The sequence below is a fragment of the Helobdella robusta genome (assembly GCF_000326865.2).
Source record: "Helobdella robusta unplaced genomic scaffold HELROscaffold_4, whole genome shotgun sequence".
NCBI classification, from domain to species: Eukaryota; Metazoa; Annelida; class Clitellata; order Rhynchobdellida; family Glossiphoniidae; genus Helobdella; species Helobdella robusta.
Window position 1 is genome coordinate 2,002,808 of NW_008704902.1, and position 20,920 is coordinate 2,023,727.

At 31.4% G+C, this 20,920-nt stretch overlaps 1 protein-coding gene across 1 annotated transcript; it reads right to left on the minus strand.

Moving 5' to 3' along the window:
- Window positions 1-343: 343 nt before the first annotated feature.
- On the minus strand, window positions 344-20,296 carry HELRODRAFT_155898 (hypothetical protein; the record flags this gene model as incomplete). The annotated part of the gene is made up of 16 exons (XM_009024503.1): window positions 344-403; window positions 4,150-4,242; window positions 4,339-4,456; window positions 4,811-4,885; window positions 5,579-5,704; window positions 7,018-7,131; window positions 7,741-7,802; window positions 8,012-8,083; window positions 10,132-10,135; window positions 10,400-10,455; window positions 12,191-12,272; window positions 13,362-13,503; window positions 13,775-13,826; window positions 14,357-14,463; window positions 16,490-16,540; window positions 20,200-20,296. The coding sequence occupies 16 exons, from the start codon at window positions 20,294-20,296 to the stop codon at window positions 344-346; spliced, it is 1,311 nt and encodes a 436-aa protein (XP_009022751.1).
- Between the last annotated feature and the right edge of the window lie 624 nt (window positions 20,297-20,920).

Here is a 20,920-nt window from a genome sequence, read left to right on the forward strand (position 1 = left end):
AATACTTTTTTGAATACAACTCAGCGAGAATTAACTTTTTGTCTATATCTGCAGCAGGTCTGTTTTGAAGTAGATTATCTTCAGCTTGAATTGCATCATTAGAACTTGGGTTTCTAACATTTTTGGTTTTAGAATTCCTTGCTCGAAGTTCATTTGCAAGCACCAATCCTAAAGATTGTACAGGAAATACGTTGCCTTCTAAAAAAATTTATATTAGATACAGAAAATAACTTGCCTATTCAAAGAATTTGTTTAATAATTAATGCTAACCTTCATTTTCACGAACTCCTGGCGTCTCAATGCACTATAAAAAAATATTTAACGTTTTAAATGAAATTTAATCCTAGTGAAAATTTGAAGAATACTTCAACATAGGATCCGGGAAAGTAGCCACATTCCTGCCCTTTTATACCTTTCCACCACCCATTCTTATTAGCTTCTATCACAATGATCGTATCTCCCTCGTTCAGACATAAATCTTCACTCCGCTCCGAATTGTAATTGTACTTCGCTCGACATTCTGAAATAAAAACAATCATGCCAAACTTTGTGAATCAAAAAAGTGCTAACAACAATACAATAAAATTACCAAACAATGTAATGTCATCAAATTCGTCTTCGGACTCAAAAGTCTCTTTACTCTTTTTAATAAAAAATAAATAAAATTTATTTTATTGCACGCATGATTTATTTCCATACAAAATTTGTATCATACTTCATCCGATATTTCGACGAGATACTCCATAGGGTACCAAATTGCTTTCTCGTCGCTCTTTTGTTTAGAAATGTTTAACCATTTTCCGTTGGAGTAACCTGTTGACACGTAGATGTCTCCAGGTGTTGCTAGGGGTTTGGATTCGTTTGAAGGAATGAATGGATGCAATATCTTGTACGTCTTTCGCTCTGAAAAGTTGGAAATACACTGACAAATTACTTTTGAATATGTCGTTTTATAGCATTTAAGCAGTATGAAAAAAATAAAAAATTTACAAAAATAAAAAGGCATCAAAATATTAAACACATTTTAAAAACATTTGCAAATCATTAGCATATTTATCGAAAATGAGCTACAGTTAACTATAGAAATAATTAATTCAGACCTTCTAAAAACTGCAATTGTGCTGATTCAAAATTATTAAAAAATTCTTGTGAAATCTTATCTTCGAATTCTTCTACGGATATGTCGTCATTCTCGCTAAGATTTTGCTCCACATCAACATTCTTCATGTGGTCAGCGGGAATCTTCGATGGAGATTTAGATTTTATTTGGCTAGTTACATCAGTTGCAGTTCGATCTGCATCAATTTTGTTCGTCCTTAAGACGTTTGTTAAATCATTTAAAAAAATTTTCTTTGATTCAACCGTCTTTTGGGCAAAAAAAGATTTATCCCGATTATCATTTTCTTCTTTCTCTGGCAAATTGTCAGATTCAGATTTTGGAGAGATGGTATCGGGTCGCATTTTTAAAAAGTTTTCATTATAATAGTGGGTAGGGCCACAAAAAAGCTTAGAATCATTATTTGTCGATGCCTGCGTGTCTAAATCTCCTTTACCACATTGAAATGGAGACTTGGTTTTGTTAAAAGATGACGCATTGATGTACTTCGAGGATCTTGTTGCATTCGAACTGTAAGCCACCACGTTGGACGTATTCAACGACAAAGTTTTATCTAAAAAAGTTAATTTCAAAATGTCACAAAAGGACGAGTTGAAGAACTGACTTAGGCCAAAGAATAAATAGGTTAAGATCGCTTGGCAAACAATTGCAAAAGTGGTTTCTGAAAATATCGTAGGCTAGGCTAACTATCTATCAGTACAGTTAGGCGTTTATGATACATTTCTATCAAATTTTCAATAAAATATTTGCTTTTATTTAAAGCAGTGATTTCATTTTTTGCTTTGGCAAGATTAAAAAATAATTGCATGTATAGCTACTTAACGAATTTAGTCAATATAATTTGTAAAACGTAGAGATAATATGCAGGCTCGGCTAATATGAATGTTTTTTTGTTCTAATTAAAATTAAATGCTAAATTTAACCTATATCCTGATCAGGTTTTTGTGCATCGTTCACGCCGAGATTCTTCGCTTCCGATGCCACAGATTTCTTGTTAACAAATCGTTTTGTTCTATACTAAAGGACAATTCAATTGATAAATGTTTACTAACAGTTTTGTTTTCATGCTTCTTGCTAAAGTACCAAATTAGCATAGCTCCTAATATCAGAAGACAGACTGCAGAAATCGTCATAGGAACACCAATCTTCACTCCCAAATCCGTTTCTATATCTTCATTTAAATTTTCTGGAATGCGTCAAAATCGATCAAATATATTTTCTTCAAGCAATCGACATCATTATAAACAACGACAACAAAACAAATTTAATAAAAACTTTTGTTGGGAGATAGCAGAGATGGTTTAACGGTCGACGAAGTGTCGTTCAAAACTAATTTCATCTGAAAAAGCATGTCAGGTGAAAATGATTTTAAAATATAATTAATGATTTATCTCAACAAGCGTTCAAGTAGAGACGTCTTAATACAATATAAACCTTATTTTAAAAATATAAATGAAACCTAACTTTATCGCAGCATGTGTCTCATTTAATAAAGGTTATAATATCCCAACCCAATCCAAGTAGGTGCGTTTGTAAGATGCGTCAAGAATCTTTCCAAAAGTGAGAACCAAGTCTAAAACATAACAAAAGTCAAGAGCAAGCTAATAACGTGAATTTGTTCATTGTGGAATATTATAGAAAAAGACATTGTTGTCAGCATTAACACAATTTGATTCGACCAACACGTTTACATTTTGATTTGGCGCTAACCGCACTTGGACGTGAAAAATAAATGTAAGTAAAGACGTTGTCTTGTAAATTTTATATAATAAAACGCGATAAGTTACGTTAACCGGACACACATAAATATATCCAAATTCACTCACAATTGAACATTTGAAATTGAAACGAATGTACAGAAAAGAGAAGTACCCTATTAACAAGGCAGACGATCACAAGAAACTATTACATCACAAATAATGTACAAATTATTACAACACTTTATTGTCTGCGCACAACAATCTGGGTGTTTCACGTTCAAGATGAGAAAAATAGCGTACCAATCAAATATCTATAGATTAAACAATTTAATAAATGTGAAAATGAAATATTGTATGATTTGATTAGATTTCTCCAAATTTTGGAGGAAAGGTTTTTTTCACGCTTATATCATGAAGACGACGAACACTGCTAAATTTCTTCTTGCTCTGTATTTAAATAAAATTATGTTCAATTAGTTAGTTAAATCACATTTTATTCTTCAAAATTGTGTATAATATAACTAAATTCAAAAAAGAAAAACTTCATATGCAAGTATGAAGCGGCACAAAAGCGCAATTAGACCAACTGAGGTTGTCTACAGCGCATCGCAAAGTAGTTCGTCGTTGATTTCACATAAATGTCTTCCTGCCGAAAGAGCACCTCACGTAAAAAACCTCATGATCAATTTTCAGCGAACCTCAATATTTCGCTCAAAGAACTAAACTCCATAATTTTCTAACAACTTCAACGAAACACCAAGCCAAGAATAAAAAAATCGATTAAAATTTCATTCCAGTGATGTTTATCATTTATGGAAGCCAAACGCAAGTTAAGAGTTGATGAAAAGGTTAATTAATTCAACTGAATAACTGGCAGCAGTGACGCAAGGTTTAGGTTATTACATAATGTAAGCGATCATCTTTTTATTGGTTTTTCATGTTCAAAACAATATTTTTTTTCTACAATTTGTCTAATTTCATTACCCTTGTTGGATTTAATTATTTTAAATATTTTAAATCCAAGTCTGTATAAATGTTTCTTGAAATTCAATTTCACAATTATCATATTGTTCAGCAGCAAAGCCTCCTGTGACAGCACCTCTGGCAGACAAGTATCGACAGTTATTTAAGCCATTTATTTTATTTTTGGCAGGAGCATTATATAATTATTAAGATCATAGTTCTAGAAGACCAAAATCTAGATTCTATATCGATAATGCATTTAATATAAAATAAGAAAGACTTTCATGTTGTTTAACCTTTAATCTATTGTTTTTGCTTTCGACCATTAAACAAGCAAAGAGCAAATGAAATTCATAATGTATTAATCACCTTTTTTCTCGATGATTTACAGAATTCTTTATGCAAATCAAGTCTTATGAAGCGATTGTAACTGTCCCTCTTCATCAGCAGGAAGATGTGGTCCTGAAAAAAACAAATGCATTCATACACAGATGCACAAGCACATACAAATAAAAATATTTTTTTGCAATTTCAACGGTAATCTCATTTAATGTTAACCTGTGCTTCGTCAAGGCAGTATCTGTTGCTAGGGTCTGATTCTACGTTTTTCTTGACTGACTCTAGCACGCGCCCATCCAGGTTTACAGGGTCCGTCGACATTTTCCCTAAATGATCACTACAATCGTATTTGGCACGTAAGTTGTGTGAATAAACCTTCATTGTAATGCGTCAATAACATAGGACAGTTTAACATTTTGAAAATTTGTACATATATTTAAGCAGTAACTTATCAATCGCTTTAGATGAAATCAACCAGAAATCAATGAATAAAATGAACTGATTAAGATTAATAACAGATTAAAGTTTATAATCAAATATATTTGATAGCAATTAGATAAAATTTAAGGAACAACAAAGTGTTTCAAATGCTCATAGTAGCTTCAATTCAACCACCACAATCAAGAGTCAATTCAATGAATGATAGACGTTTGAAATTAAAAACTTCAATATTAAGAAAATGATTTGTTACTTGTATATTTCAAGCACGGCTGATTTAACTTCTTTCAAAGAAATTTTTTTCAATCTTTCGCACGCTTCCCAAAATCTGAATACGATAAATGAGGAGTCATGCAGGTAGAGGCAATAAAATGTTCATGTTATATTAATTTTTATATAGGTACATTCAACTCTTGAAACATAACACGAAATTTTTTCCTGGCTAATGAATGTGAACTCCTAAAAAATATTCAATTTCATCCGATGAATACACCGATTTTCATTATTTTATTTAAAGCACCAGCAACTTTTGAGGAACAAGCATCATCAGCATGTTCAAACGGAAGTAATATTTTAAATTTAGGTAAGGTAGAACCACTGCTACTTTAGCGGAAAGTGTATGTTAGCCATGGATTGATTAGGCTAAAGTATTACAAATTATTTTAATCAGATGTGCTCACATACACAATGCATCATATGAATACTAACTACACGTAATTTATATACAATGTTTGTCTTCATTTTCAGCGAAAGCAAACAAATGATGGCATCTGCCTCATCTCGTTTGTTTGCCGACATTTTTTAAATTTTATTTTACTACTCCATATATCTGCTCCTACCAGAATGGCCATCAACTCAATTTTGTTTTTAAATTGAAGAAACTTATTACCAATCTCAAATAGACGACGCATCATCGGCCTATTGGGTGGTGCGATGGCCTAGTGGTTAACGTCGCCAAACAGACAGAAATGCGGAATGAGAGACAGACAGATAGAAAACCAAACAAACAAAATGTATTTACTTTAGATTTTCAGCACTGAATTCTTTCTGGAGGAAGAGCCTGAAATGCTCCCTACCAGCGGGATCTTTCAGGAGTTCATGCAATCCAAACGACCACCTGTTGATCCGCCATGCAGGGATTTCGAAGCTTCGAAAATTATTTAATAAATTTTAAACTTTTTCAATCAATAAAAATTTACCACATGTATTTATAAAATCTACAAAACGATTGCTCGTCATTACAACTAATCGTGCGTGCCAGTTATAAAATGAGTTCAACTATGTCAGTAAGTTTTGTAGAAAATAATCTTACAGCACATTATAACTTGAAATTATATTGTTATATCTGAGTTTCAAATACGCTAAATTTATAAGGTCACTATAACACTACAATTAACGCAAAATTATCAACCGATACAACCACACGATACAACAGTACTAATTTATGTAACATACAACAGTACCAACTGATACATTATTAATTGGCAAATAGAGCAACAATATAAACGCTTATTCCGTTTTTATACATTCGCGTGATGCATTTACGATGTTAATTACTCAAGACTTCAAACAGAACTTACAGAACGTGCGAAAACCAATTTTTCAATTGTCGAAACACGTTTGTTGTGAGAACATTAATGAAGGTTAGTTAGCTTGAAAGCAGGGGAGAATGAACGGTACGAAATAAACGACGCTTAAACACGAAAGAATCAGCTGGCACACGAACGTGGTCTTGTGGGAAGAAGACCTGCCTCATATTGACTGAATAAACCCACAACAAGCAGAGGGCCTCTTTTTGCTCAATAAAAATACAATCAAAATTTAAAAAACAAAAAAAACAAAAATCAATGGCTAACAAATGATACGCTGACCTAAGGTCAACTTATTCAATTCAACAGTTCTGAACCGTTTTAAGTTTAATAATACAACAATTCACGACGCTATGGATATACTACTAATATTACTACTACTACTACTACTACTACTACTACTACTACTACTACTACTACTACTACTACTACTACTACTACTACTACTACTACTACTACTACTACTACTACTACTTAGTTGTACTAATAACAATAATAATAATAATAATAATAATAATAATAATAATGATAATAATAATAATGACAAAGATGTATGGCGACATGATTCATGTGCTTCACAATGTTTGACAACTGATTATACATCGGCAAAATAAACATTCAAATATTATTGCAACAATGAGAACAATTTTCTACAACTTTGCGGTTTTCATTATCAAAGTAATTATTATCTAAGTAAACCTTTTTTATCAAAAGATAGTTATTGCCGCATTATCAATTTTTCTTGTTTTGCGATTATTTTCGTTGTAGTGAAAGAAACGGACTAACATATAGTGAGACTCTAATACCAAAAGTAGGTGGGAAATTTCATTTTGCTAATTAAATAAATCTATAGAAAAAGAACTTTGAATACTTTGAATCTTGAAGTTGCCAGAAATCTGTTGAATCTGATATCCAAGGATTAGGAGGATGAGAAGTTGTCACGAAGGGATCATATTCGCTATACTGTTCGCTAAACGACATGTAGCTGAAATTCAATAACGTTGAAGTCTGTAATTCATGATATCAACAACGTACATGATGTTTGTATTGTATGCCTGTCTGTCTGCCTGTCGGGCGGGTACATCATACATGCATGTCTGTCGGGCATCAAAGATACTACACAAATCATGCATGTCTCGAGCATCATATTGATGCATCGTCTTGCAAAGAGACCAATCCCGTTAAATGAGCCAGCTACATAGACACAATATTCTACAGGTAAAAAGTTATTTATTTATATCATTTAAAATAGAATCAAAATTATAATTGTTAATTACACAAGAAATCAGAAAAAGAGGTGGCATTGTTCTTAAGGTGAAACAATAGAGGCGCTCTACTAATCTACAATGCAATGCAATGTTCTGAATGTGATGTGCTGTTTGCGGTTACTACCATGATTACTACAACTACATAGAGTCCAACGTTACTAACAAAACTATTTTGGCGCCTGGTACTTAAAATGAACAAAAAACTGTTGAAAACCAAAAAGAAAAATTTTGAATAAAGAAAAAACCCAATCTTATGGCCCAAGATTGGGCCATAAGATTGGGTTTTTAACTCAAAAACAAAGTCTTAAACAAAGTGAAAGATTTACCATTCGGACACTTTTGAAACTTTAACCCTGCGTCTTTGTAGTAAGCCTTGAAACTTTTCGATCTAGTTTAATGAAAAAAGCGCTGTTATAAGCTAAATAAATTCATTTTAATTATAAATAGGATACACATCGGAATTATATAACATAAACGAACTTCTGCTTTAAGAGATTCCAGTGTAGGTAACGCTTCGTGTCCCTGTAGAATCATTGAAAAAAAATTTTAACATAGAAAAAAATTTATCTGAAAAGTTATTTTAAAATCATCAGACACCTGTGAAAGTAATTTTGATAGAAAAGCTAGAGTAACAATGTAATGAAATAAAATGGAGAGTGGGTAAAGTAGCTGGTTGAAATGAACATCAATGTAATGAAAGAAGTTCTTCAACCATATAATAATATAAATAATAGACAAAATAAATACAAACAAAAAAATTTTTGGCCAGCAAATTAAATAAATGCAGCGAATAAATGGAGTGGCGACGAACTAAATGGACAGGGAGCAATGAAAATTGAAAGACATCAGCAAACATGACATTCAGTTTAATGGCATGTTGACCAAGTGTCCAGCAAAATAACAAGCTCACATTAGTCATCTAATGGGATTGCATTTGTACACGTGCATACTTCTCCTACAGCTCAATTCCTCTAAAGATGTTGTTGCGATGTTGTACAAGGGATTAAAACATCCACCACGGCGAGCTGTGCAGTCAGATGGGAGATGCTGTAGGCAGGAGTGCAAATGAATTGCACGTGCACTTCAATAAAAGTTCATTTCAATGAATGTTGTTTGTTTTCTGCGAATTACACGCCAAATTTTTAAGTAACTTCATGCTGATCATTTATCATGATGCTAGCAACCAAAATCAACATAATTTGTTTTTTAAATGACAAATAAAAATAAATAAATAATTTTTTGTTATTAAAGTGTTAAGTAACGTGCTATGAAATTTTACAAGAGTTGAAATGAAATTTCATCGAATAAACAACGGATTCTATTTATTATATCGTACAGCTGCAAAACAAATATTAAAATATTCCAAACAAAACAGGCCACCATCCACAAAAGACATCTCATTTGCTGTGTGGGCAGAATATTTCGGCGTAAATTAAACAAGCCAATAAAAATAAATATGAAATGTGGAGTGCAGCGTACTGAACGAGTGCCACGCAATGTACACAAACAAAATCTCAATGATCATTTTGCTGCCCACACGTCTGAAAAACATTATTCTCCTCTCCTTTCATCATTTGACTGAAATTTGAGCTTCAACCAATGATAACATATTTAATTAACTCACGTACGCTTTATATATTATTCATCTGTTTGGTAGAACCATTTTTAAAAACAAATTGTGAAAAATTCATCTCTAATGCTAGGAAAAACATGCGATAAATGATGATGGATGTTTTGTCAGATTCATCCCACAGTTTATTAGTAACAAATTAATAAATAGCTATGTACGATACATTCATTATTGCGGCATGAAAAAATAACGTCCCGCGGAGCACGTACGAAAAGTAAAAACGCGTACGATAGAAGGGAGGCGCTAATTAACTGACTTTACGCACGCAGACCTGTTTCGCACCTGCTATGGTTCCGGGGTTTAAAAAATTTCTTGACGTTGTGTGCGATAAACTGTCTCTTCACTGGCAAATAAACTGGCCAAGCAGTTAAGTGGTTCAGGGTAAATATTTAATTAGGTAAATATGAATTTAAAAGGTAAAATCAACAAAATTACCAAGCATGTAAATGAGACTTGAAACAATTGCTCGGTGTTTATCTATGTGGGGTTTTACGGAAACGTAAAATTAAAATAAAGGTAATAAAGTTATTTAGTTAGCAGAGACATCAGCGATAAACATTTTTCAAAACTTACACTAAGATGGCACCGACTTCTCATGCCCTCTCTAATTAAAAAAAACATGCTGACATTCTTCTCAAGAGAAATGCGTGTTCAAGATAGAAGAAATGTTTTTCATAATTAAAGAAAAATCGTCGCAACCGTCAAAAGCACGAAAGCGAAAAGAAGATAAGAATTTGGAACGGAGCAAACGTGCACGTCGAAGTTAAATGAGACGTCCTAATAATTTCAGTTCTTTTTATCAAATTTCATTGGCAAGACCTAGTTAGAACGACAATCGCATTTTATAATTAAGAACGGTAATTTCATTTTAAAATTAACTAAGAACAACAAATAATCTTCAAAAAATTGCTTTAATTTTCAGAATTAAAAAGACGCCAATGACAACAGTAGCATTTTCAAAGATAACAAGCTTAATTTCATTGACGTTCCATCAAAATATTTCATTATAATCACGTGCAAGCGGATGGCATGGAGCACAAACGTTTCTTTGAATAAAACTTAATTCTCTCTGTTTGAAGGAGATTACATCCCTACATCAAGTAAATTACCTCAATGCATCAATCATTGAGACTTGTTCTCAGCACAGAGTACATGCTCAAACATTATCAATTACTATTTCAAAAGTCCAAAATGTAACGCTTGGGATTGAAATTTTATTTCGTAAAAAAATCTGTATATTAGAAATGCAATGAATGATGTTAGAAGAAACAGATCCAAAAGATTTTCATATGTCTAACATTATAAAAGCAAGAATCGAAACCTTGTTAGATGGTTTCCTGATAAGAAATGCTGACTTCATGCACCGCTGAGTCTTTTTCAGGTCTTCTTCTGTTGTGTTGACACAGCCTGGCTGTTTTATGAGCTACATCATCCATCCCTACATCTTCTCCATTATCAGCATTAAGCAGTAACTTTTCCGATACGATGTATCGGAAAATAATCATTCAAATTTTTATCATTTTCAAACCAATATTACTTGAATGAACGATTCTTTTATGCGTTTTCAGCAGCCGGACGTCATTTTGTTTTTAACGTCTTGATTCGTGCTTTCAAATTACAAATATATCGATCGAGTTATTCATTTATTTTTGTTTTATCTTCTGCGATTCTTAGTATTTGAGTGTAATTATATTTAAAATTATTGTTAATACAGACTTATACCGTCAAACATTTTTTTCTGTCAAGTTATGTCAACTGCTTCACTTACATTTATTGACCTCAACCTGCATTTTCAGCAATTGGATAATTTTTGAAGGATCTGAGTGCACAATCATACCGCTAGCTAAAGGTTTTTGTTACATTCTTTCCGTCTACAGGGGCCAGACTGAAATATCCGATTTTGGATTAAACTCCATAAAATGAATAAACAGTTCAGACAACAATAAAACAACACCAACATTTTGAAGAATAAACATGTTCTCGCAAGCGATCTGTAGAGTAAATAATAATTGGACCTCCCTAAGCACAGGTGGTGTGAAAAATGAAGACTGCATGACCAAAATACAAAAACGACTGCAATGAAACAACGCTTGATACAATTACACCGAATGTTCCATCACTTCAGAACATCTACAAAACAACTGTTGCACGTAGATATGAATTAGTTTGTAAAAGCTTCATACATATTTCAAGTACCTCCACTCCAGAAAATTACATTTATCATCAGTGAGAGGCGTATTTTTATTTCTACAGAACTTATAGCATTTGTAGGCAAGATAAATAAATAAATGTAAACGTTATATAAAACAGTCAGTAATTTTGTTTTACATGAAATTTTTTTTTTAAATGAATAAATTCAATTTCGAGGAGACAACCCGTGATGAGAGAAATGTTCGAATGATTGATCGGCTGCCCAGGAATCTAATAATATATGCAAATTAAAACCATCAGAAGTCTATGGATTGGTAATGGTCGTTTCTTCTGATTCACCTCAATAATATAATCAATTCGCATAAGTAGAAATAGATTAGATGCTTTAATTTTCATATAAGCACCACAAAGAAACGCCTTTTAACTAGTGACAAACCACATTCATAGACATAAAAATAAATTGAGCGAAAACAAAGCAAAAATATTTACGAAAATGAATGTAGAGTTATGTAGAGATACGCTTGAATAAATTATTGAAATTTCCTTATAATAAATTATAATTTACATTTAATCACAGGCGTTTTCCAACATGGCAATTATTTCATTAAGAAAAGCATTTGTTAGAACTACTGCATTATTTTGTACCTTTAGCATTCAAAATGAAGCATATGCAGGTACCTGCCCACAGCTAATGGAACTCTTACTTTCTTAGCTTACGTAAAGGGTTATTTTATTTTTTGCTGTTTAATTTTTGATGTGGTAATCGCATTCGGTTCTACACAACATACAAACTTACCAGTTCACAACATTGCTATGCTACGGTTGGGTAACAAATAACAACCTTTATGCAGCAACGAGCACTGCATGTATTGATAGTAAAGTAACATTCGCCATATCATACAGATGCTGAATAATTTGTTCGTGATCGACCAAAACAATTTCATTAATTTTGTTTCTTCCGTTGTACCAACAGCTAACAAACATGCCGTACTAACTGCCGGTCGATGGAGATCCCAGAAGGCTTGTTCCTGGCTATCCAGAACTTTCCTTTCGATTCTATCACGCCTCCTGTCAACTCTAGGTGTTCAATCATATAATGTCCAGTAAATATAAACGACTACTTAACATTTCACGTCAAACGTCTATTAACAATAGATAATAATAGCCTAAAAGGTTTATAAAATTGACATCAAATAATGAATGTCATCAGCAGCTAAAAGAGTGAGGAGGTTTTCGTAATCACTAACTACATTTGGGTGTCAAAATAATTTTTAATTGTTCGTCCACAAAAACGAGTCATCATCAAGCAAATGTGTGGAGAATGAAGTGAAAAACTTTCATGGCGCTCGTTAGTCTTCATTAAATTATAAACATAACCAAGCGAGAGGTGTGTCAAATGTGTTCTGCAGAGGAAATAAAACGAGTGAAATTTGACTTTCGACTGATTTTTTGACAGAGATTAAATAATTTTTATTGAAACTAGTGGCAAAAATATTGTCAACGAGTAGGTACTTGAAAGATAAGTTTTATTTTCCAGGTTTTAGGTTACACACCACAAATTTTATGAGTAAAACTTTGAGGGATTGTTTAATGGAAATCGTAAGTTTTTTTTCACAACCAATAAAATGCCAAGAACTAAAAAGAATCACTTTTTCATTACTAAAAATACATCAACGGATATTCTTCTTTCTTTTCAACTTCAATTTGAAAAATGAGTAATTTGGGTGTCTTTTAGCAACCATCTACATTCAGTTAGGCCATAGTAATGCTCTATCATCCACCCATCTCTTCATGTTCCAACTAATATTAATTTCCACAATCTAACTGAGTTTATTCATAATTTATCCATTTCTTCTTTATTTGATAAATTTCTTTATTCACTCAAACTATCATCAATATACATAAAAATAATGCTGTCGCTTTTTCAGACTCTAAAGTTTGAGCCCAATATAACACTTATTCTAATATGTTATCTTATTGTGATACTCAACTTACTATGTGAACTGAGCTAAAACGACCATGTACGTACACTCACAGAACAAATTGCATAACATAACACATTGATATCACAATCAAATTACATGTAGCAACATAAAAGTGCTGCAATGAAAACATTTGTTGTAGCAGAAGCGTGCATCGTCTGGAAACATCGTCACATTAACAAACTTGGCTTGTGCTTCAGCTTGTAGATATATAAACTCCCATTTCCTGGAGAAGGTCTTCTGCAATCTGGCCAGTGCCTGAGCTTCGTGATCTGCAAGCTCCAACCTCTGCTTGTTCTGCATCGTTCGCTTGCACAGATATACAGCTTTTGATTATTTTAAATACAATTTGGCTATTCATCAACCAAAACTTTTTGAAACAAAAATTATTAAATTAAATAAGTACAAATAAATATCGCAAAATCTTACAATACAATTTTACAAAGTGACATGAAAGTAATAAAAATGGATAAATTAAATGATGAAGGAGAATTAGCTGTTGAACAAAAGTTTAAATTAAACAAGAACATTCTCGACAAAAAGAGATAAAATGGCAAAACTTTTTTTATAATTTAAATGAAAAAACTCTGGACTGACCATAGTCATAATCATCAGGCTGCCAGTTGTTTGATGGCCACAGGAATGGCGTCTACACGTGTTAAGAATTTCATGAAACAATCATTCACGTAAACCATTACCAATAAACATTTTCAAATCCTTGAGGATAATTGTTTCAATTAATGAGAGGTTCTTTTGAAATATTTCCATAAAAAGTTTTTCATTAACGAACAAGTTTGTTTATAATGTAATTAATAAGGTACTGTTTGCATTGCAACAAAGCAGTGTACTAATAATGAGCAGGAAAATATCAAAACTGAAAAAGTTTCTCACCTGAAAAAACAAAGAATACTTAAAGCAGCTCTTCATTTGACATTTTACAAATCAAAAAGGAATCTACGTTTTCAGTAAAGTCAATATTTTAAGTTTGCAAACATTTTTGAAGAAATCTGCATTAAAAAAGGATGAAGTTGAAGCTTTTCACAAAAATTAGACTGCTCATGAAATTAAAATTTGTATGCATTCAGTAAACTTATAAGTTCAACAAATAAATATTTCAACTGTTTGTAGAATGTTCATCATATTATTAAAATTAAAAAAAATAAATCCGAGAAGACAAACTTGAAATCTATAATAAGTGAAATCATTTTTAACAGTTAGGACATGATCGTCAATTGGAAAGACGTATCCATGTGACGATATGAGATGTGCCAGGTGCATCAACTCATCTGTGCATGCAGACAATGTTCAACCATGGATGTTGGGGTGGATGTTCAAATTATTTTTAGTTATCAAGAACTTGCATTTCACCAACAAACAGTTTAATATTCGATTAACAATTACTTTCCATAACTGCCAACCAGCAACCAATCGTCATAAAATAATTTATCACCATATAATGTTATTCAGCATGAAAGAACGGGCAAAAATTAAAGAACAAAAATTTAATAATAAAAATGAAAAATTTGAATGCACATGACAACAATGAGCGTTCCGTTGTGTGAAGCGAATTTATTGAAATCTGTCTGCGTGCAACAAAAGCAGTGCAAATTAAACATCCTGCATCATCTGGCTATAGAAAAGCAGATGAAAAAATGTGGCCGTACCTTTGGAAACATACGATGTGTGATGTGTTGCATCGAGCGAGTGGAAGAAAGCTACAGAGAAAACCTAACTGGGACAAACCTCAATTCATTATCATTATGATTGTCTCTGAGTTACGGCAGTGAGCATCAATATAAATTAGTTTGAAAATTTTTTTCCCGTAAAACTTCAAATTGCATACAATTTATAACGATGCTCGCGAAAGTATAATTCAATTTTAAAACAACCGGCGTTTGACAAAGATCTTTCCCACACTAAAGCATGCCAACTACATCAGCCCAACAGTTTCCGGTCCCACTGTTGTCATACATTAGACTATGCTACCAAGTGCCTTTTAAAAATAATCACAGTAGAGATTTGTCAGTTTCTATCAGAAATTGAGCAACTTTCACTCCAAGAAGGCAATACAAACCCAACAACTGAACATATCTCAATATTAGACGGTGATAACAATTCCGCAACAATTATTCTCTTTAAAATTTTCAGACACCATTAAAGTGTAAGAGAGTTCCAGAAACCAATGAAAAATTGCAATTAAACTAGAGATTTATATCGTTTTAATTACCTTCCCTGTCACGATCATGTTTTCACAAAATCATCCTTAAACTGTTAACTATTTGTTTGTACCTTCGTTAATAAAAAGAAAATTAATTTTACGAATCTGAACTTTAAAAAGCGTTTCAACATCTTCAATTAAAACAGAACTTCATCCATTGCACTTACCTATTGCATAAAATTCAAAATTTAGTTTTTCTCCAAAACAGATATTTCCTCAGTAAACAAAAATATTGAAATTAATGCAAACACATGTGCACTTGAATCAAATATTGAAGAAAAGAATTATAAAAATCTTACTGGATGCACTAAAAAATAATACAAAAGAACTAATTAACTGATGAGGAATAATGAAATGAAACTAATAATATAGAATTATTATTTTTTTTTTGTTGCGAAATTAAAAAAAAATAATAAGGTGGTAAAAAAAAGAACATCTTGGCAAGTAATATTTCACGTGCTGATTGACTGCTGGATATATAAGGAAAGAACATTCGCAAGATCAATGATGTCTGCCATCAACTAATAAATAATTCATCATCTTATTAATACATCAGCACAAAATGAAACCCAACAAATACACTATCGTCCAATTCAATCTGAGTAAACATGGAAATTTTTGAAAAATCTTTCCTTGAAATCACTTACTACTAAGAACATCTGATATTGCAATTATGTCAGGAAAATGTTTTTTAAAGGACTTCATAGAAAATTTATTGTGCATAAAAGCTGGCAATTTTTTATGCATTAGGAAATAGAAGGAAAGAATTTCATGCATTATTCAGTCTTCCTTTGTTTAATGATAAATGAAAATTTTTTAAATTCCTCGAGTACAAAATGGAAAGAACATAACTCTAAAGAAAAAAAAGGATGATTAATGCTTGAGTTTTATGCACAGAAAAAATCCATGAATTGAAAAGTTAATGAAAATTTTTTCCAATAACTTTATTCATAATTTAGTTAATTCAGTGTGAATTCCAAATCAATTATAACAGCTATTTTTTTCCAATGAACAAAACACAGCACTTAAATGATTATGAAAATATGACTGATTGGTTGGATGTAAATGTGAAAAAATAGGAAAAGATGACAAACTGTGGTCAGTGACATCAAGATTTGTGACCAGCCATTCAACGAAAGCAGCACCTGTTCAATGTTAAATATTTTATTCGGTGCATTTTGTTTAAGTTTTCAAAAAGAACATTGTAACAACAATTTTACTGATTTCATAACCACGAGATAATTGTTTTTTTTTTTATTATTCTTTAAAAATCAGGATCTGACAGACGCAGAAACTGTCACAACATGCAAGGCAGTGAAACAAAATTAAACAAGTAAGTGAGAAAATAAATAGAAAAAGTGAGGAAGAGAAATGATAAAACATGAAAAATAAAATATGTTAGAATAAAATAAATAATAATAAGACAAATAAAAGAAAAGTAATTGACGATGGAATATAAAATGAAGTAACGGCAAATTGATAGACTAGATGATGACTTAGTGGGTTAGTGAGGTGATCGATAGATAAAGGCTAGGCCTGTGTGTGAAAAAGTTTAATGAGTATTAAACAACAAACATACAACAAACTTCTAATTATAACAAAACACCAATCTAAGTTCAATTATAGTTTATTAAAAAATGCATTACAAACACTTTGCATCTCTTTTTCAGAAGACAAAAGCACATTATTACAGCACAAAATGTTAAATTCAGTGCAATTACATGGAAAACATGCACAAAAGCGTATATATATATATATATATATATATATATATATATAGACACAGACACACACTACAAACACACATGTACACACAAACGCCTACGCACACATCAACAGACGCACAAAGAAACGACATAAGCGTATACGGAGACTTGCATGCACACATACATGCATGCATCAAGCATGTATACACACATGCATACATAGATTGTGTTGCATGTAGCTCAAGTCAGAAGCATCAAAGTGACGTAAGTTGGATAGAGAGATGGGTGGATAGATAAATAGATTGAATGTTAGATAGACAGACAATCAGATAAATATATAGATAGACATTTAGGAAAAGTTGTGAGAAGAGCAATGAAAATTAAAACTGAAGATGTGTTGTGGACAGGAAGAACAAACGAGTGTAAAAAAGCTGAAAAACTGTTTGCTGCGTGGAAACTAACTGAAGATCACAAAAACTGTATAATTATACGGATCTCAATAATTATATGACATTAAATATTATCACCACCACCACCATCGTCATCTTCATCATCGTGTTTGTAAGCAGTTGTTCAAAGCTAATGTAATGAGCCGTGCAGTTTATGGAGCAAACAGTTGAAGATTGTACAAATGTCGCGAGGACATGCTTTTAATGATTGAGCAAGATTGCATGGAGGATCTCTATGCCAATAAACTTTATAACTGTGTTACTTTAGTTGGGTCCTTCCAGACAGACCGAGTAACATTTAATGCTATCCAGTAACCGTTCTTGAACGGTTCAACTTCAGCCAACTTTTGAGTTTATATGTATAACTTTTCAGTTAATAGTTACAGTCACTGAACACTGCTTTATAAATAAACTTGAATTTTATTTTTAATAAATAAATATTAAATAGCTGAAACTTCTAAATTTTAACAAGTTTCCAAGAAAACCAATGTCTTGTTTACTCACTGTGAAATGATGATCAATTTGACATTTGAGCATCAAAATAGATTCCGTCAGTATCCTACAATCTCACCACAAACATCTTGAGAGCCACATCAATCATGACGTTGCAATTGTTCATTGAAACCGTAACAACATTTCATTATATTTTTCTTTGGACTTTCAACTTCCGTCAATTACAATTTTTCACATTTTATTTCAGACATTCTAATTTTTCATGTACGAAATTTTTTTTCATAAAATCATAAAAATTAAAAACTTGTGTCTTAAACTTAACCCGTCTAAGTTTGAATTAATTTGTTTTAATAAATCTAAATGCTCTATTGCTATTTCTTCTATTGTCTTACCTGATTCTAAAACTCTTGATGTTTCTCACAAGTTTCGTAGTCCATGCTTTATCTTTGATTCTAACATATGTCTTTTTTCTCAGATTAATGATGATGCTAAAAGTTCTTACTATCAACTATGTGGAATAAAAAACTTTTGCCTTTTCTTGACGATCCTACTCTTCTCTTTCTAATTACTAAGTTAGTTTGATCTAGGATTGATTATTGTAACTCGCTTTACTATGGTCTTCATGATTCTACACTTTATCCTTTAAGTAAAGCTTTTAACTCGACTGCTCATCTGGTTGCTATCTCTTCTCATATATCTCCATTACCTTGTTCTCTTGCACTGGCTACCTCTGGAACTCTCCCCCTCATTCTTTGACTACTTCTCCATCACATACGAAGTTCAGAGAGAATTTCAAGACCCATCTGTTTGCAAAATTCACTGAGGAGCGCTGATGAACATCGCAGATAAAGTGCTTTACAAACTGATTGATTAATTGATTGATTGATTGATTGATTGATTGATTGATTATTTCATTTAAAAGGTTATTCTTAAAAAAATTAAAAATTTTGAAAAACTGGTTTTTGAAAAATTCATTTCAACAGTTCAAAAAAAAATCTAATGAAGAAATGAATATTTCAGAAGAATGTTTGCTCTTCGGACATCAGATGGAAAGGATGAGTTAAATATGCTACAAACTGCCAACATATTAAAAAAAACTTTTCAAAATTCAATTTTATACAAAAAATATATAAAAATTAATAACAAAACGTCAAATTTTGTAACGTGATATGTTATTCGTTATAATGTTGTAAAATGTAAAATACAAATTTTCAACCTAAAACCATTAAAAAGCAAAAAATATATGTGATGACCTACATTATTACAGTTTAACAGTACATTAAAACTCAACACTAGGAATTAAAATCCATGTAAAGCATTACTCAGCATATATAATTATACATGAGAATGCACCTGAATTGCCATAGAACATACTTAATACTAATAAAGAAGAAGAATAATAAGAAAAAAAGAAAAAAATAATAATAATAAAGAATAATAATAAAGATGGCCATTTGAAATATTTTTCATATTTGCCACCACTCAAACACACCTGTTCTTAAACAGACACCCACACACTCACCCACACACACACACACACGCGCGCACACACACACACATACACGCACACTCACACATATACGCACGCGCACACACTCACACACATACACGCACATATGCACACACACGCACGCATATCGTAAAATATAAACACACACACATATATATACACAAACATGAACAATATGCACACAAGCATTCATGCTTATTATAATACACCATGTACTTGAGGCATCTTATTTCTGGATTTCACCCACACACATATTCAATCAATCTATGTTATAATTTTCTTAAAATAGCATATACAATTTTTTATATAGATTTCCATTCAAATTGAAAAAAATCTAATTGAAAGAATGAAAATGTAATAGAAATAATTAGTAAATTTTCCAAAAAATTCATGTAAATTAAACAAAAAGTAATTTAACACAGACATAACAATTTATAAAATTTTCAGTTCTGCTACAATTTTTTACATTTTTAAAAACACCCATTCAGTCTAGTCATTGTCACTTTCTAAATCAAAAAACTTTCTGACTTTTGTTACAGTTGGATTAACTTTGGAAGAGACAAAATAGTACAATGCCAAAGTGTAGTTATATATAACATAAATAAAACACAAAAACAAAATTGATTAGTTGCAATCTTTTTGCACAGAAGTAAGGAAATTAAAATAAATTGTTGAGCACGAACAACCTGTGAAGCAGGTAGGTATTTTTGTGAGGAAGTGCTTTGCAGTTCGAACAGGAATGCCACCCTGACAACTCTGCATTCTTTCTATCAATGATTCCATCTTGAAATTTTAATAAATTGTTATTTATTTATATTATAAATATATTGCGTAATTTTATTGAAAAAAAAATTTAATAAAATGATCATAAAAAAAACAAAGTCAACTGAAAACTTTTGATGAGACTGAAATTAGGTACCAAATATGACCTGTTCAATAATGTATTATTATTAATAAGAAATAGTAGAGGAGAGAACATATTCAAAAACTTGATAATAGAATAAAATTAAAAGTTGAATAAAAATAATTGGCACACTTCACTTTCATACATTAAAATAAGTAATAATGATTAGTAACTAATTGTTAAATTAATAAACAAATTTAACACAACAAATTACTTTTCTGTAAGCAAAACCATTGCCAGATTTAACATCCTTTGCTTCACTGGAGGCAACAATCGAATTCATCAATTAATTAATTTGTTTTGTAATGGATATGGAATGTAATGAAATAATTAATGTCAGATTAGAATGTATATTAATATTAAGTAGCTAATATCTAATAAAAATGACTTAAGTTTATATAATCTACTAAATTAACAAAACACACAAAATCTTTTTAATTCCATTTTCAACTTTTAAGACGCCAATTTTTAAAAAAATATTTAAAAAGTAACTTAAGTTAAAA